Genomic DNA, 14,978 nt, shown 5'->3' with positions numbered 1-14,978 from the left:
GTGGACGTCGACACTGGGCCCCTGGTGAATAAGCAGAACGTTAATCACGATCCCACACAATATAACATCTGCTTAGCGCGAGCTGTCATGGTAGGCTTTTTTTTTTTATCCACTTTTTCTACCATTTTCTATTTTCCTCCCATCCCAATTTCGTATCGTCCAATTCAACCATCCCCTGTCTCGAACGCTGTTTCATGCCTCCCACAAGCCGGCTGCAATGTGGACGAAGCCATACATAGCACGAGTCCCCTCCGATACTCGAGGTAGCAGCCGTCGCATCTTTTCACCTGCGCAGCGCAATCTGTCAGCATCAGGGGTCTGCGCTTTGGAGGGACGCCGCCCCCGTCGCTTCTTGATTCTACTGCGCAGGCGCACCAAACAACCTGTAGGAGTCGCTGTCCACAACGTCCGATCCCCACCCATCAGTTTCCCTCCCCCTAATACTGCCAATTGTATTAGTACGGACGACCAGCCAAACTGAAAGCAATGTGGAGAGCTGGGTTCGAACCCAGTGTCTCCAGCATTGGAGGTGAGTGCCTTGCCCACTGCACCACCTAGCCGCCCCCATGGTAGGCTTTTCTGTAAGCTATTGATATGTCTTTGCACCACTGTTACAGAGACGACATCCTGCACATTCATTGGGCGACATAATTCTATTTACGTTTATTTCCGATTATCACATGTCCTCCTCACAACAGAATGATAGGATTCAGGTACCCAGGTGGTGATGCTCCTCGACAGGATGCCCTCTATGGTGTATGTGATTGTATAAAAAATCTTTAGCATCCTGAACTTCCTCAGATGTCTGATACGGGCTGTATATGTGTGTGGTCCATGTCGGGTCCTCTGAGATGTGTACGCCAAGATACCCAAGGTTGCTCACACTCCCTCACTAGTGCCCTGCTGATCCCGGGGGAGGGGGGGGGGGTCGCAGCTCCTCTCCCATAATCACACACAATGAGTCATAGACAGTTGGGGAAAGAATTGCTGAGGAACAAGAGAGACTTATACTGTAGCTCTTCTGCAGGTGATGTGCACATTGGCAACACTCCCATGGTGCCATCAAAGCCTCTGCTTTCAGCTCAACCTGCTGCTCCGTTTCTCTCCAACCCATCCGTCATGCACCATGCGGGTCATGTATGATTAATGAGCTACACTGTGCACATGCATTTCTGCACAGGGAACCGCCTCTATGAGGCCATGAGAATCACGCTAAGTAGCACATCAATAGCCATTACTTTTAACAGGCTTTAGTGAGTTTCACTGTCGCTCAAAGTGAGATATCTTCTCGCTGGGAGTGAAAAAAAATCGAATGCCCTTTAAGGACTGACAGGTCCCTGGGAATGCCTCGATCTTTTGTGTCAGGAACAGAGGATATGACAACTCTAGAGCATAATCCATTTGTCATACAATGTGTGCATGAATTATTGCTATTGTATTAGCCATCAGACCAGACAGCGATCTCTACTACTTCCAAATGGATCGGAATTCTTGGCTGACAAGGATTTAGTTGCAAACCTTTGATAAAAACAAAGCATTGTGCTACAGCCTCCTGAAGGGAAGATGTACTGCAAGAGCGTGTGGCGGGCGGCGCTGTGCTGTGTGGGCTGAATGCGAGGATGAATTTAGCAACACGCGTCTTACCTTCATCTGTGCAAAGGGCATGTCATAGCTGCCAACGTAGAGCAAGCCGACAGTCTGGGGGAGCAACCTGCGAAGACAGAAGATCTTGGGTTATCAGCCACTACTCCCCCTGGGTCACACCCCCAACACAAGTCTGGATGCTTATTAGAGGAGGAATACAAAATGCACTGAGAGAGATCAGAGTACTAGGGTACAGTGCCACTCTTTACCAGCTAGTAACAGAACGGCACATCTCATATATAAAACACTTTATATAGTGGAAGTGTAACATGACTGGAAGGCAAGGCAATTATAGCCATTTATTTTTATAGATAAATTTATGTATCCATTTATATTTCAGCATCTGTACTTCAACCATTAGTATGCAGTGGGGTGTGACAGGGAGGATAGGAGTGAGACAGTTCATATGTGACAGATGTCAGCCTGAGTACAATGCAATGAAGGCATGCATCTTAACCCGCTAAGCTGCCGGAACACCCCATTAATTATAGACGTGCACAGAACATGCCAATATCACAACACAACACCTTAATTGGTTCCCGGCCAACCACGGACATGTCCGTGTTTCGGATCCAACGGTAGAGGGCCAACCACGGACATGTCCGTGGCAAGGTTGTTTTGGCTTTTATTCCATTTTAATAACCTACTCAATGTCACCGAGCGGCACTGCAGATTTACCGCACTCTTGGAATTCTGAAAAGAGCATTACCGGCCAGATCCTCGTAGGGGCGCTGTCTCGATAATGCAGTGTTCCCTGTGGCAGAAAGGTGCATTATTTCTTTTGACTTTGAATGGAGTTTCCTGCTAGGCTGAATCTATACGTGTAGCCTGTAGCTTGGAATACCTTTTGCGACGCCGAATTCCCTATGCAGTAAAGGAATATATCATCAGCCAATGGACATATCGATCTACCAGATGACGATCGATAACTGGGAAATCCTTTTGGGGATCCAACCGGCCCACGGAAAGATCTTTTTCACGTAAATTACATGCTGATCAGGCCTTGTTATCATAGCCAACCAGCCGATCAGCGAATGTGGCTACTGAGGCTAACGCCGTTATTGGTAATCAATAATCAGAAACGACGTCCCCCGCCCCCCCCCCCCTTTCATGCATTCATGGTGGACCATGAATACCGACAATATGCATTTTGAGTTTTAGCTCTAGCTTCTGTAGTGCCGAAACGCTGTTCGATTCAATGTTATTAGCTTAGCGCCCTGTATCTCGCCTTCCAGGAAATATACTAGACCAGGGGTAGGCAACCCTAGGCACGCGTGCCTGCATAGGCACGCGGGGGCATTTTCATAGGCACAGGGGGCAGCATTAAAAAAAAATAAAAAAAAGATATATATAATCTTTTTTATTTAGTTATTTTTTTGCTTTGAAATATTATAGTGAAATATTTTGCACTGTTGTCGCATTTATCTTGTTGAAATCCTCCCACAGGTTCTTTTTACTACCACATATTTAATTGAGACCTTTTATTTGTTTATTATTTCAATTTAGCTGGAAATACATTGCTACATCATTCAGTAACATTTGCAGAGCCTTATAACAAAAACATTATTACGGTCACCATTGTGACCAGTGGGATTAATCAACTAATTTTATTATTTATTTTTCTATTTCATTGAACATTGCACATGTTAAAAGCCATTTTACTCAAAATGTGAGTATTACCAAGTCAACTTGTGTTCTTAAAACAATGACAATAAACATAGTTTTATTAGGTTGAAATAATGTGGTTGTGTACTTATTTTTCTGTTAACTTATTATGGATTGAAAACTGAAAACCTTAATGCACAGTAACTGAACTCAATATTTGTAAGTTCTGGTAACTTATTATTATTATTTTTTTTTTACAGTGTAGTCTTGCGATCAATCAAAACTTATTTACACGATATACCTCACATTCACCCTCCATTCACATCCTGGTGTTCTCCTGGTGTTCTTCACCGATGGTGTGTGATGTGTCCAAAAATGAATGGGCAAATGTGAGTGAAATGGTCGCACTGTAGGCAGCTGTTTGTCTGCATTGCATCCCCCCCCCCCCAACTCAGATTTAGGGTTGATACAACCATCATAATAATATTGTTAATAACAATAACAATAATGATGTAATAATGTAAAAATTATCATTAAAAATACCTGATTATGAGAAAAAAAATGTACGATGCATGGAATATTGTTGAGGCACACTAGTTACAACGGTGTCAAAAAGGTTGCTGACCCCTGTACTAGACCAAATCCCATATAATGCTTATATTCAAGACGCTATAAAATGGGAACATATTGATGAAAAAATTATTTCTTTAAGCCATTTTGAAGGGACGATTTATGGTCTCAATTGACAATGAGAATGGACAGATAGCAATACTATAAAGTATAGATTTAGCTCTACAAACAGCCTCACGCACAAATTAATGCAAGTCTGTTTTGAAATGCTGGCCTTATAGAGTGAGATTAGACGGCCCCCAATGGCCGGGAATGTGTTAATGCACGATAGGCTTGTGTGCATGGCATTCTCTCTCTGGTGACAGCAATCACTTCTACGTCAGCCTATTAAAGTAGCACCCTCTGATGGCCAGGTGGGAGCACTCAGCACAGTCAATCCACAGTAATGAGAATACAATTAGGTGTGTGTGTGTGTATAGATCTCAGGCTCACAACAGGCAGTATTCTGGCCGTGTGTCCACGCAGCTCTTAGGCCCCATCCCCACACGCCCCACAGCTGGCCTTAATCACACACTCTCATCCTTTAGCCCCCACCCCCACATTGCTCATGTTTATTTCAGACTAACACGGAGTGTAGCGGAACTAGCTCCCTGTGTCACTGAAGCAGCAGAAGAGTGAATCTCAGAAGGGAAATGAGGGGGGCCATTGAGCCAACTAACGTCTAAACCACAGTTGGTTTTCTCTCCCACCCATGTTCGGTCGCCCGTCCTAAACCCCTTGTTCAGTGTGTTTAGGGGACGCGTGATACGAAAGCAGAGATAAGGGGGCCGGTGGCTCAACTCCCTCTTCCTGTGTGCCGACGGTGAGGAAAGACGGGAAGTGGCAGCAGCCGTGGAGCCATTAGACCAGGAACCGACCGAGAGAGAGAGCGAGAGAGGAGAGGAAAGAGAGCAATAGAGGGAGAGAAAGAGGAGAGAGAGAGAGAGAGAGAGAGAGAGAGAGAGAGAGAGAGAGAGAGAGAGAGAGAGAGAGAGAGAGGAGAGAGAGAAAGCAATCTCTACGTTCACCTCATCTCCTGCTTCAATCACCTTTCCAGAAATACTCGACTTGTGTGCCCGTCCAACCTTGGCGGTGGGTGACAAGTGCCTTTATCAAGCAATTCTACCATCCAAAACCTCCTAATGATTTCTGGTAATGTCCATATTCATCATGGCCCTGATGTCCTTGTTCCTGGCCTGTGTGATAATTGAGGTTCTCCTGTCAGTGGCTTGAATATTGATGAGTTTAGCTTTTCTGACTTCTGTTCTGGTAAAGACCTGGGCTTCCTCCATATAAATTCTAGAAGCCTATTCCCAAAGCTAGATCAGATGAATAATTCGGTTCATTCTGCTAATCCTGGTTATTAGTGAAACCTGGCTCAAAAAGAGCATTTCCAACTCTGAGCTCAATCTGTCTGGCTAAAATGTATTCAGACAAGAAAGATCCTCCAGGGGCGGCTACGTGGTGCAGTGGGCAAGGCGCTCACCACGAACACTGGAGACTGGGCTCGAACAGGTACGCCTCCCTGTTCGAGCTCAGCGCTCCACATTGCTTTCAGTTTAGCTGGTCGTCCGCACTAATACACATTGGCAGTATTAGGGGGAGGGAAACTGATGGGTGGGGATCGGGCGTTGTGGACAGCGACTCCTACAGGTCGGTTGGTGCGCATGCGCAGTAGAATCAGGAAACGACGGGGGCGGGGCACCTCCAAAGCCCAGACCCGACGCTGAAAGATCGAGCCACGCAGGTGGAAAGATGCGACTGCTGTTACCTCGAGTATCGGAGGGGACTCGTGCTATGTATGACTTAGTCGACATTGCAGCCGGCTTGTGGGAGGCATGAAACAGCGTTCAAAGACAGGGGAGGGTTGAATTGGATGATACGAAAATTGGGATGGGAGAAAAATAGAAAATTGGAGAAAAAGTGGATAAAAAAAAAATATATATATAGATCCTCCAGAGGTGGTGGTGTTGCTATCTATCCCAATGACCAACTCCATTGCTCCAAAAAAAATGTTTTTGCTGGGTGTTATCGTCCACCATCAGCACCAGTTGGTACCCTCACAAGTTTCAAGTTTCTTTATTAGTTGTCATACAGAAATACAGAATACTTTTGTATGAAATGCTTCTTTCTGTTTTGCTCCTGAGTGTGCTAGATGAAATAGATAATTAAAATAAAATAAGTATAGTAAGTATAAAATAGAAAGTCAAATACGTAAACAAGTGTAAACAAAACAAACATTTTCAATATACACTATACAATATACACTACAATGCAGAGTTACAATACAATATAAATGGGATGAGGTAGCTTGTGGTGCCACCTTGTGGTGGTAAGGTGCAAGGCTTTGTGCTGTGTGCAATGAGGTATGAGTAGTGCAATCTTTTGCTAATAAATATAAAGTGTGTTAAAGTGTCTAAAGTGTCTAAAGTGGGTCTGTGGGTGCTACAGTGAGTTGTTTATTTAGAGTGAGTGTGTACGTGTGTGCTGTGAGTGTGTTATGATGGTTTGTTACATAGTGTTATTGTCATTGTCATTGAGCATCCAGCCTTAACACTTTGAGTGCCAGCCACGGGAAATCTCGTTATTTCATGCCATACGTTGAGTGCCAATGACGAGGAATCTTGTTATTTAATCGTTATTTTTTTTATTAGCGATTTCCATAAATCTTTCATCAATCTAGCCTCACTTTACCATTGGGACTGGCTTTGAGCTCGAACAGGGAAAATACCGCCCCCTATCGTCTCCCGGATGGTAATGCACCCATTGGATTGGACAGAATGAAAATGCATGGGGAAAAGAAAATCCGGAATCCACATTTTACTTCTCAGACATGTAACCCGAGCCGATTGCAGTCATTGTGGTCCCTCAGAACAGCGTGGAATATGTGTTTCGAACACCCAGCGTTGGATCAATAAACGCAATCGATATTTGGAATGGCGATCAGGAATTGGAATAATCTTTTTGGAGAACATCTGATCTGAGGCAAGGAATCTATTTCACCAGTCTTGGGGTAATCAGAGTTTTTTTTCACATATATATCAACGTGTCCCCTATATGTGTATGTGTGTGTGTGTGTGTGCTGATCCGGAAATAGATAATCGATTTTTCAGCCTGCTTCTCTAGCGTGCATAGGTACACATGGTACACATAGTACTATCGATAATCCAGCGTTTATTTGAAAACTATTCATAAATAGGCCGAAAAATTACAACGTTTTTTGTGTATTGCACTAAAGGGCGTTTATCACAGAATCTTTTTTATTTTCTGGAAATTTCCAAAAACAAGCGTTTTTCAAAATGGTATCAAACGGAAATGTACCGATGAAAAAACAATCCGTTTCGTACATGTTGACTGCAAGCAAGTCATTGATAAGCGATGGGCGTATTAGACACATAGCCATAATTTAAGATATAGTTTATGCATTCGCAAATGTGCTCGCCCTCCCATTGACTACAGCGCTGGCACTCAAGCGCTAAATTGTGCGCCCCCTGCTGGCACTCAAAGTGTTAAGCTGTCTCCTTGCTCCTCACCTCAGGTCTTATTAGAAACCACCAGAGAAAGTCTCCCTGCAACTTGATTCTCTCACAAATAATTTCTACTCCGACAAGATATGATGCCAAGCAGTCAGAGAAGGCTCTCATACTCACAAAATATGTATCGTTCTGGGGTTTTCTGTAATGACCTCAGTGATCATTGTTTTATAGTTTGCTCTGTTAAAAAACCACCTTTGGTCGGTTATAAACGTTGCTTGAGAAATGTCTATGAGCAAGCCTTTCTGCATGGCCTAGCTGCTATACAATGGCATAAAGTCAGTCTGATCCCCTCTATTGAAGATGCTGGGTCTGATGACCTTGAACCACACTACTTCAAGGCTGCTGCTTCCATAATTGCAGCCCCAATTTGGTATCTATTTAATCTCTCCAATCAAACTATTGAAATCCCTTGCTCTTGGAAAGCAGCTATTGTTTTACCCTTGTGTGATCGGACTGATCCTAATTGTTACAAAGGGTCAGATTAAACCGAATATATGTATTTATTGATTGATATATATTGCATAATATTTGTATATAATTTGATATCCCTTGTATATTCTTTGTACATATACACGGAATGTCCCTTTAGTCCAGCCCATAATATTTCGTTCTCCTATTGGATGGCGTGCCACCAGCGCCAGTGACTTACCCCTAGAGCCGACTTGAAAGCTACCGACAGGGCTTGTCTCAACATGCCCGCTTCTGCCCAGGGCTACGAGACAGAGAGGAGACAGAAATGAGTTTGGCACTATTTTATCCCCGTACATATAAATATGGCGCAGGCGAATACCAGAACTTCCCTTTTCAGTTCGAGTTGGAGTTCAGTCTTGTTCAGTTCAGTTACCAAGTAAAGCCTCACCCACTATGCAACGTGCGGCAGAGTAGGGCTCGTATTGCCCCAAAATAGAGTCGTGTTATCCTAATACGTTTGTTCAACGTATCGTTCGCTATTTACTAGTAAGCCTTCATTACGAGTCAAAGACCACGTGAAGTGAGTAATTGTGCGTCTACATAGAGCACGTATAGCCGCGTGCAAATAGGATAGTATTAACGTCAAGTTCAGCTGTGGACCACCGCGCACCGGAGGATTTACACCGGCGACAGCAGAGCCCTTTCCGGCAGGATTATTATTATTCTTCATAGCTTTGACTGTGGCTGCTGGAGCAGAGAACCGTCTACCCCGCTGCTGTGTGGGATCTACCGTGAGGACATCATTCGAGCCCGTCTCAAGGAGAGACTCCACGCCATCACCTGTGCGGCGCGCACCCTGGGATTACAGCTGCCGTTTTCATCCGCTGCTCCAGGGAGTAAGATCGCCTCCGTGGACCCATTGACTTTGCATAGAGCATTGCCTCCCCCTGCTGGCTTACAACCGGTAGTACCCCCCTTCCAGTATCTCCAGCTATCTCCCCAGAGTACCAGAGATATAATTCCTAATATTCATTATTGATTTGCCTGCACATTCTTTGCCTTATAAGCGCATCCAAAGTGACCAAAGTAATGTAATATAATATTATTGCTGTAATAAATATTCTAAACAAGTATTTGTGTGGAAACCGTATCATTGTGGAGGAGTTCTCATCTGATATACTTGTGTACGGTATGGCCAGTAATGTACATAAGACGGTAGTGGTTTAATGATACCATACTTGATTAATACAGTCAGGGAATTGTACCCCTCAGTTACACTAATTGTTATAGGCCTATTTCTATCTTGCCTTATATATCAAAGATTTTGGAAAAACTCACAAATAGGCAACTTACATCTTATCTCGACACCCACAGTATTATATCCAGTATGCAATCTGGCTTCCGGTCTGGGCATGGCTGTGTCACTGCAACTCTTAACACATTGAGTGCCAGCGACGAGATTTATCGTTAGTTCATGCCGACCGTTGAGTGCCAGCGACGATAAATCTAGCTTTTTTTTTAATTAGCGATTTGAATTCATATTTCATCAATCTAGTCGCACGTCAGTGCTGCAAACTCTCTCTGAGCTCCATTGGGAAAATACCGCCCCCTATCGTCTCTCCCTGTTGTACTGAACCCCTTTGGAATGGATTGAATGAAACACATGGGGGGGGGGGGGGGGGGGGGGGGGGGGAGATCCAGCTTCCTCATTTTACTTCTCAGACAAGTCACCCGAGAGGATCGGATTCATTGCCGAGCCCCAAAACAGCGTGGAATACATATTTCCAGTACCCAGCGTTGGATCAATAAACGCGATCTATATTTGGAATGGCGATCAGGAATTGGAATAATCTTTTTGGAGAACATCTGATCTGAGGTAAGGAATCTATTTTACCAGTCAGAACTTTTTTCACAGAGATATCATCGTGTGCCCTATGTGTGTGTGTGTGCTGATCAGGAAATGAGAGAATCGATTTTTCAGCTCACTTCTATAGCGTGCATAAGTACAGATATACTATCGATAATCTAGCGTTTATTTGAAAACGATTCATAAATAGGCCGGAAAATGACAACGTTTTTTGTGTATTGCAGAATATTCCAGTAAAGGGCGATTATCACAGAATCTTTATATTTTCCTGAAACAAAAAAAAACTAGCGTTTTTCAAAATGGTATAAAACGGAAATGAACCGATTAAAAAACAATCTGTTTCGACAATGTTGACTGCAAACAAGACATTGATAAGCGACGGCCAGATTAGACACATAGCCATAATTTAAGACATAGTTTATGCGTTTGCAAATATGAGAGCTCGATCATTGAAGTGGACGCTGGCATACGGAGCCTTTTAGCGCTCTGCATGGCTGGCACTCAAAGTGAGATTACAAAACCTCAATTTCCTCAATGACATCATTACCACTCTTGATTCCAAACAACATTGTGCAGCATTTTTTTTTATTGATCTTGCAAAAACATTTGATACAGTTGACCACTTGATTCTCAGAGACAGACTTGGTAACATTGGTGTTGACCACCCCTCCTTAGCCTGGTTCTCCAACTATTTGTCTGGTAGAACTAGTGATGCACGTATAAATTGAGAAAACAACAGGCGGAGAATTCAATTCATAAAATTAAAGACCCTCTGACTAACCTTATGCAACACAAACTAAGTGATATACAAAACTGTTTCGAAATTTTTTATAAGAATTTATATTCCCAACCCCAATTTGACAAAACAAAGATGGAGGAGTTCTTTAAGACAATTCATCTTCCTAAAATAACCAGTGAGCAGAGTAATCAGCTCGCAAATGAAATATCGGAGGAAGAAATTTGTTCAGCCATAGCTCATCTCAAATCAAGTAAAGCCCCGGGACCTGACGGATTTCCTTCAGAGTGGTACAGATTAATGAAAGATTCACTGATTCCGGTGCTGAAATCCACTTTTAATTGGGTCCTTAAGGAGAGTAAGATACCCCCCTCCTGGAGGGAAGCGGTAATCTCACTGATTCCAAAAGAGGGAAAGGATAAATCTGAATGTGGCTCATTTAGGCCGGTAACTGTTCTCAACCAAGATTATAAGCTCTTTACACATATACTGGCAAAGCGAATAGAGGGACTTTTACCACAAATCAGCCTAGATCAGACAGGTTTTGTTCGCGAAAGACAAACGCAAGACAACATCAGACGGACCTTACATGTAATTAATCATATAAAAGAGCATAATCTAGAGGCAGTGTTGGTGGGGCTGGACGCTGAAAAAGCCTTTGACTGTGTGAATTGGTCATTTTTACACAGGGTTCTGGATACATTTGGCTTTCATAGCAGTTTTATTAAAACAATACAAGCTCTTTATGATAAACCAAGGGCAAGAATTAAGATAAATGGGACAGTGTCTAGTTCCTTCGGACTAGAAAGCGGGACTAGGCAGGGTTGTCCAATTAGTCCCTTATTGTTCGAAATTTTTATTGAACCCCTGAGTCAGTGGATTATACAGAATACAAATATTAAAGGGATAGATATGAAGGGGGGAGAACAAAAATGTTCCTTATTCGCGGACGATGTATTAGTGTATTTATCAAGCCCAGAACATTCACTTAAACAGTTATTTTTGCTTTTAGAACAATATGGGTAATTCTCAGGGTATAAATTGAATGCAACGAAAACGCAAATTCTTAGTTTTAAATATAGCCCTTCAAGAAATATAAAGACGAAATTTAAATTACAATGGGAAGCAGAATCCATGAGATATTTGGGAGTAAATATACCAAAAGATTTGTCAAAATTGTTCGCCATTAACTTCCTCCCCTTAAATCAAAAGATTAAAGAATACATAAGGAGATGGGATGCAATACCTCTTCTGAATTTTGGATCGCGAATTGAATCGGTAAAAATAAATATTTTGCAGAGATTACTTTATCTGTTCCAGGCCCTCCCTAGACCTACCTGACCAAAAATTTCAGGAATGGGACAAACTTATTTCAAGGTACATCTGGCAAGGGCGGAGACCTAGAATTAGATACAAGAGTCTACAACTAGCAAAGAGCAGGGGAGGGGTTGCACTTCCATGTTTGAAGGACTATTATATTGCAGCTCAATTAAGACCAATGACGTGTTGGTGTAATCCAGAATATTTTGCCAGGTGGAAGGAGATCGAGATGGCGGTAACAGAAGAGTATCCAATTCAAGCGGCAATTGGGGATAAGGCTTTGCTGAATGATTTAAGGGAGTTGGGAAATTAAGTTGTGGAGTAAGGTAACAGCCCCAACATTTTTAAAAGAAGCCATAAAGGTTTTGGGATGGTGTGCGTATGACCCAGAGTTCGTACCCAAAAGAATGGACGTACGGTTTAAAGGGTGGGAGACTCTAGGCCTAACAGCATATTGTACCTTTTTACATCAGGGGTCAATGAAGAGCTTTCAAGATCTGAAGTTGCAGCATGGTTTGAAAAATGAAGATTTTTACAGATATCTTCAAGTTCGGCACTATATCGAGCAACTACTGAAGCAAAGTAAACAAACACTTTTTGAAAATATTTTATTAAAAGTCTTCAGAGAGGCATCTCAAGACTCTATAAGGGATTACAACAGACGAAAGGTAATTCATTGTATGTAAAACAGAAATGGGAAAGGGAGGGAAACCTAAATATAACAGAAGAGGAATGGGAGGATTTATGTGAAATACAATGGAAAACATCAAGTTCACCAGTATGGAGAGAATTTTGTTGGAAATCCCTGATTAGGTTCTTTAGTACTCCAGCTCAAGGGAGTCACCATACCAAATCTTCCAACTGCTGGAGACAGCGTGGCCTCTCAGAGGCAAATCATTACCACATATTCTGGTCTTGTCCATTGCTGATGCCTTTTTGGAGGGAGGTCCATACAATTTTTGAAAAAGTATTCCAGGGGGACATCCCATTTAAGTTGGAGAGTCTATATTTGGGCGCCAGGCCATCAGAAAATGGGGATATTTCAGATATTAAGCGCAGCTAGCAGGAAAGCCATTACTAGAAAGTGGTTAAGAACAGAAATGTCTACAGTGGATGATTGGATTGATATTATTTATGATATTTTTAAGATGGAAAGAATTACTTTTTCTTTTAGGTTGCAACAGGATAAGTTTCGGAAGAAATGGGAAAGATGGATAATGTACATTACACCATTACAATCTTCATTTGTTTAAGGTATACATAAATGACCATTCGGGATAATTGTTAAGTGAACCTTGGGTAAAGGGAGTAGAGTATCAGGAAGATGCACCCCAACATATTATTTTGTTATTTGTTTGCTTTATGGTAGATGCAGATTGTTACAAAGGGTCAGATTAAACCGAATATATATATTTATTGCTTGAGATCCCATGTATAATATTTGTATATCGTTTGATATCCCTGGTATATTCTTTGTACATATACACGGAATATCCCTTTACCTAGGTACAGGCCAGACCATAATATTCGTTCTCCTATTGGACAGCGACCCCCCTAGGTGCCACGGCCATACCCCCAATGCCGAGTTCAAAGCCACCGCCAAGGCTTGTCTCAACATGCCCAGGTTTGCGCAGTAATACGAGACAGAACTGAGGTTGGCACTAGATTATTCACCTTACGTATAAATACGTTGCAGGTGGATACAGCAGTTAGTTACCCTCAAACGAGTTAACCCAACAAGTTGAAGCCTTCATCACGAGTCAACGACCAAGTGAAGTGAGCAACCTTGCGTCTAAATAGAGCACTTAGAACCGCGTGCGAATAGGATAGTAAAAGTGTCAGAGCTTAGTAAAATAACGTCAAGTTCGACCTAGTTAAATGTGAAGTACCGTGCACAGGAGAATCTACACCGGTGAATGCAGAGCCTTTTCCGACTGGATTATTATTGCTTTGGTACCGTGGCTGCTGGAGCAGAGAACCGTCTACCCCGCTGCTGTGTGGGATTTACCCGTGAGGAGCATCACTCGAGCCCGTCTCTAGGAAGAGGCTGGCTGGCTTTCATCCATGCTGCCGAGCATACTTGGATTATAGCTGCCGCTTTTGTCTGCCGATCGAGGGGAGTATATGTACCGACTCCCGTAGCTGGAGCTTATTGATTCCTCGTTGATCCAGACTTTTGCTCCCGAACATTCCTCTCCCCTGCTGGCTTACAACCGGAGGGAACCCCCTTAGTATCTCCAGCTGACCTACGAGTGTACCTTATATAATTCTTATGCTACAGGTGGTATTAATTATCCCCATCGTAATATGCTCATGGACTTACGCTCTTGACCTATTCATGCACATTCTTCGCCTTACAAGCGCGACTCTAATTCTCAATACTGTAAGATAATATTGCTGCTCTTCTAATAAATATTCCAAACAGGACTTTCTTTGTTAAGCCGTGTTATTGTGTGGGTGTTCATCACATATACCTGTGTACTGTATGGCCAGTAGTAATGTACATAACTCAGTAGTGGTTTAATGATACCATACTTATTCAATACAGTCAGGGAATTGTACCCCTCAGTTACAATTGGTCCTTAGAGCCGGAGGTAATTAGCGTAATATTAATATAATATTAATATTGACATGGCCAGCGATGAACACTCCACAAACGGTTCTCCTAAGCTAGATCGCCTGCAGCGCAGACGGCAGCCACCTCCTTACCTAGAGGACTACGCTGCCAGTCTACTACCTAGCTTTATACAGACGTTAAACGCGGAAAAAGCGGATAGTAAAAGTATGTCAAACCCTACCGACCAGGCGACCCTGCCAGTAGAGACCCTAGTGGGTTCTAACGTAACTGACCAAGCTCACAGGGGGGACCAGGAGGGACATGACATGACTTTACCCCCCCGACAACGTCAACGGGACAGTCCCCGGAGAGCTCCAGGATAAAGAAAGCGCTCCAGGGACAGAACCCGACCCACTACCAGAAGAGAAGCGCGCCCAGGAGACGGACCTCGAGGCGCGCCCAGAGAACAGATCTCCAACGAGCACTGCCAGAAGCCGATCACCTCCATCAGTGTCTTCCCCCAGCGAGGCGGACAAGATGCTGGCGCAGGCATTTATCGCCACCCTGGCAGCCTCCACTGAACGCGATCGACTTCAAGCACAACAACTAAGTGAGCGCGAACATTCTACCATGGAAAGAGAACGCCTCCAGGCTCAACAGACGAGCGAGCGCGAACACGCTGCAATCGAGCGA

At 43.3% G+C, this 14,978-nt stretch overlaps 1 protein-coding gene across 2 annotated transcripts in view; it reads right to left on the bottom strand.

Annotated features, from left to right (window-relative positions):
• rngtt (RNA guanylyltransferase and 5'-phosphatase) overlaps positions 1 to 14,978 on the bottom strand; it is a 348,813-nt gene that overhangs the window by 26,957 nt on the left and 306,878 nt on the right. For both annotated transcript variants that reach the window (XM_084314923.1, XM_084314924.1), the window contains exon 14: positions 1,645 to 1,711. In XM_084314923.1, coding sequence (XP_084171049.1) covers positions 1,645 to 1,711 — 67 coding nt within the window. The remainder of the gene's footprint in view (positions 1 to 1,644; positions 1,712 to 14,978) is intronic.

Source organism: Notolepis coatsorum (genome assembly GCF_963971535.1).
Source record: "Notolepis coatsorum genome assembly, chromosome: 5".
NCBI lineage: Eukaryota > Metazoa > Chordata > Actinopteri > Aulopiformes > Paralepididae > Notolepis > Notolepis coatsorum.
Note: the sequence above shows the minus strand (reverse complement) of the source record. Positions and strands in the feature narration are given on the sequence as shown.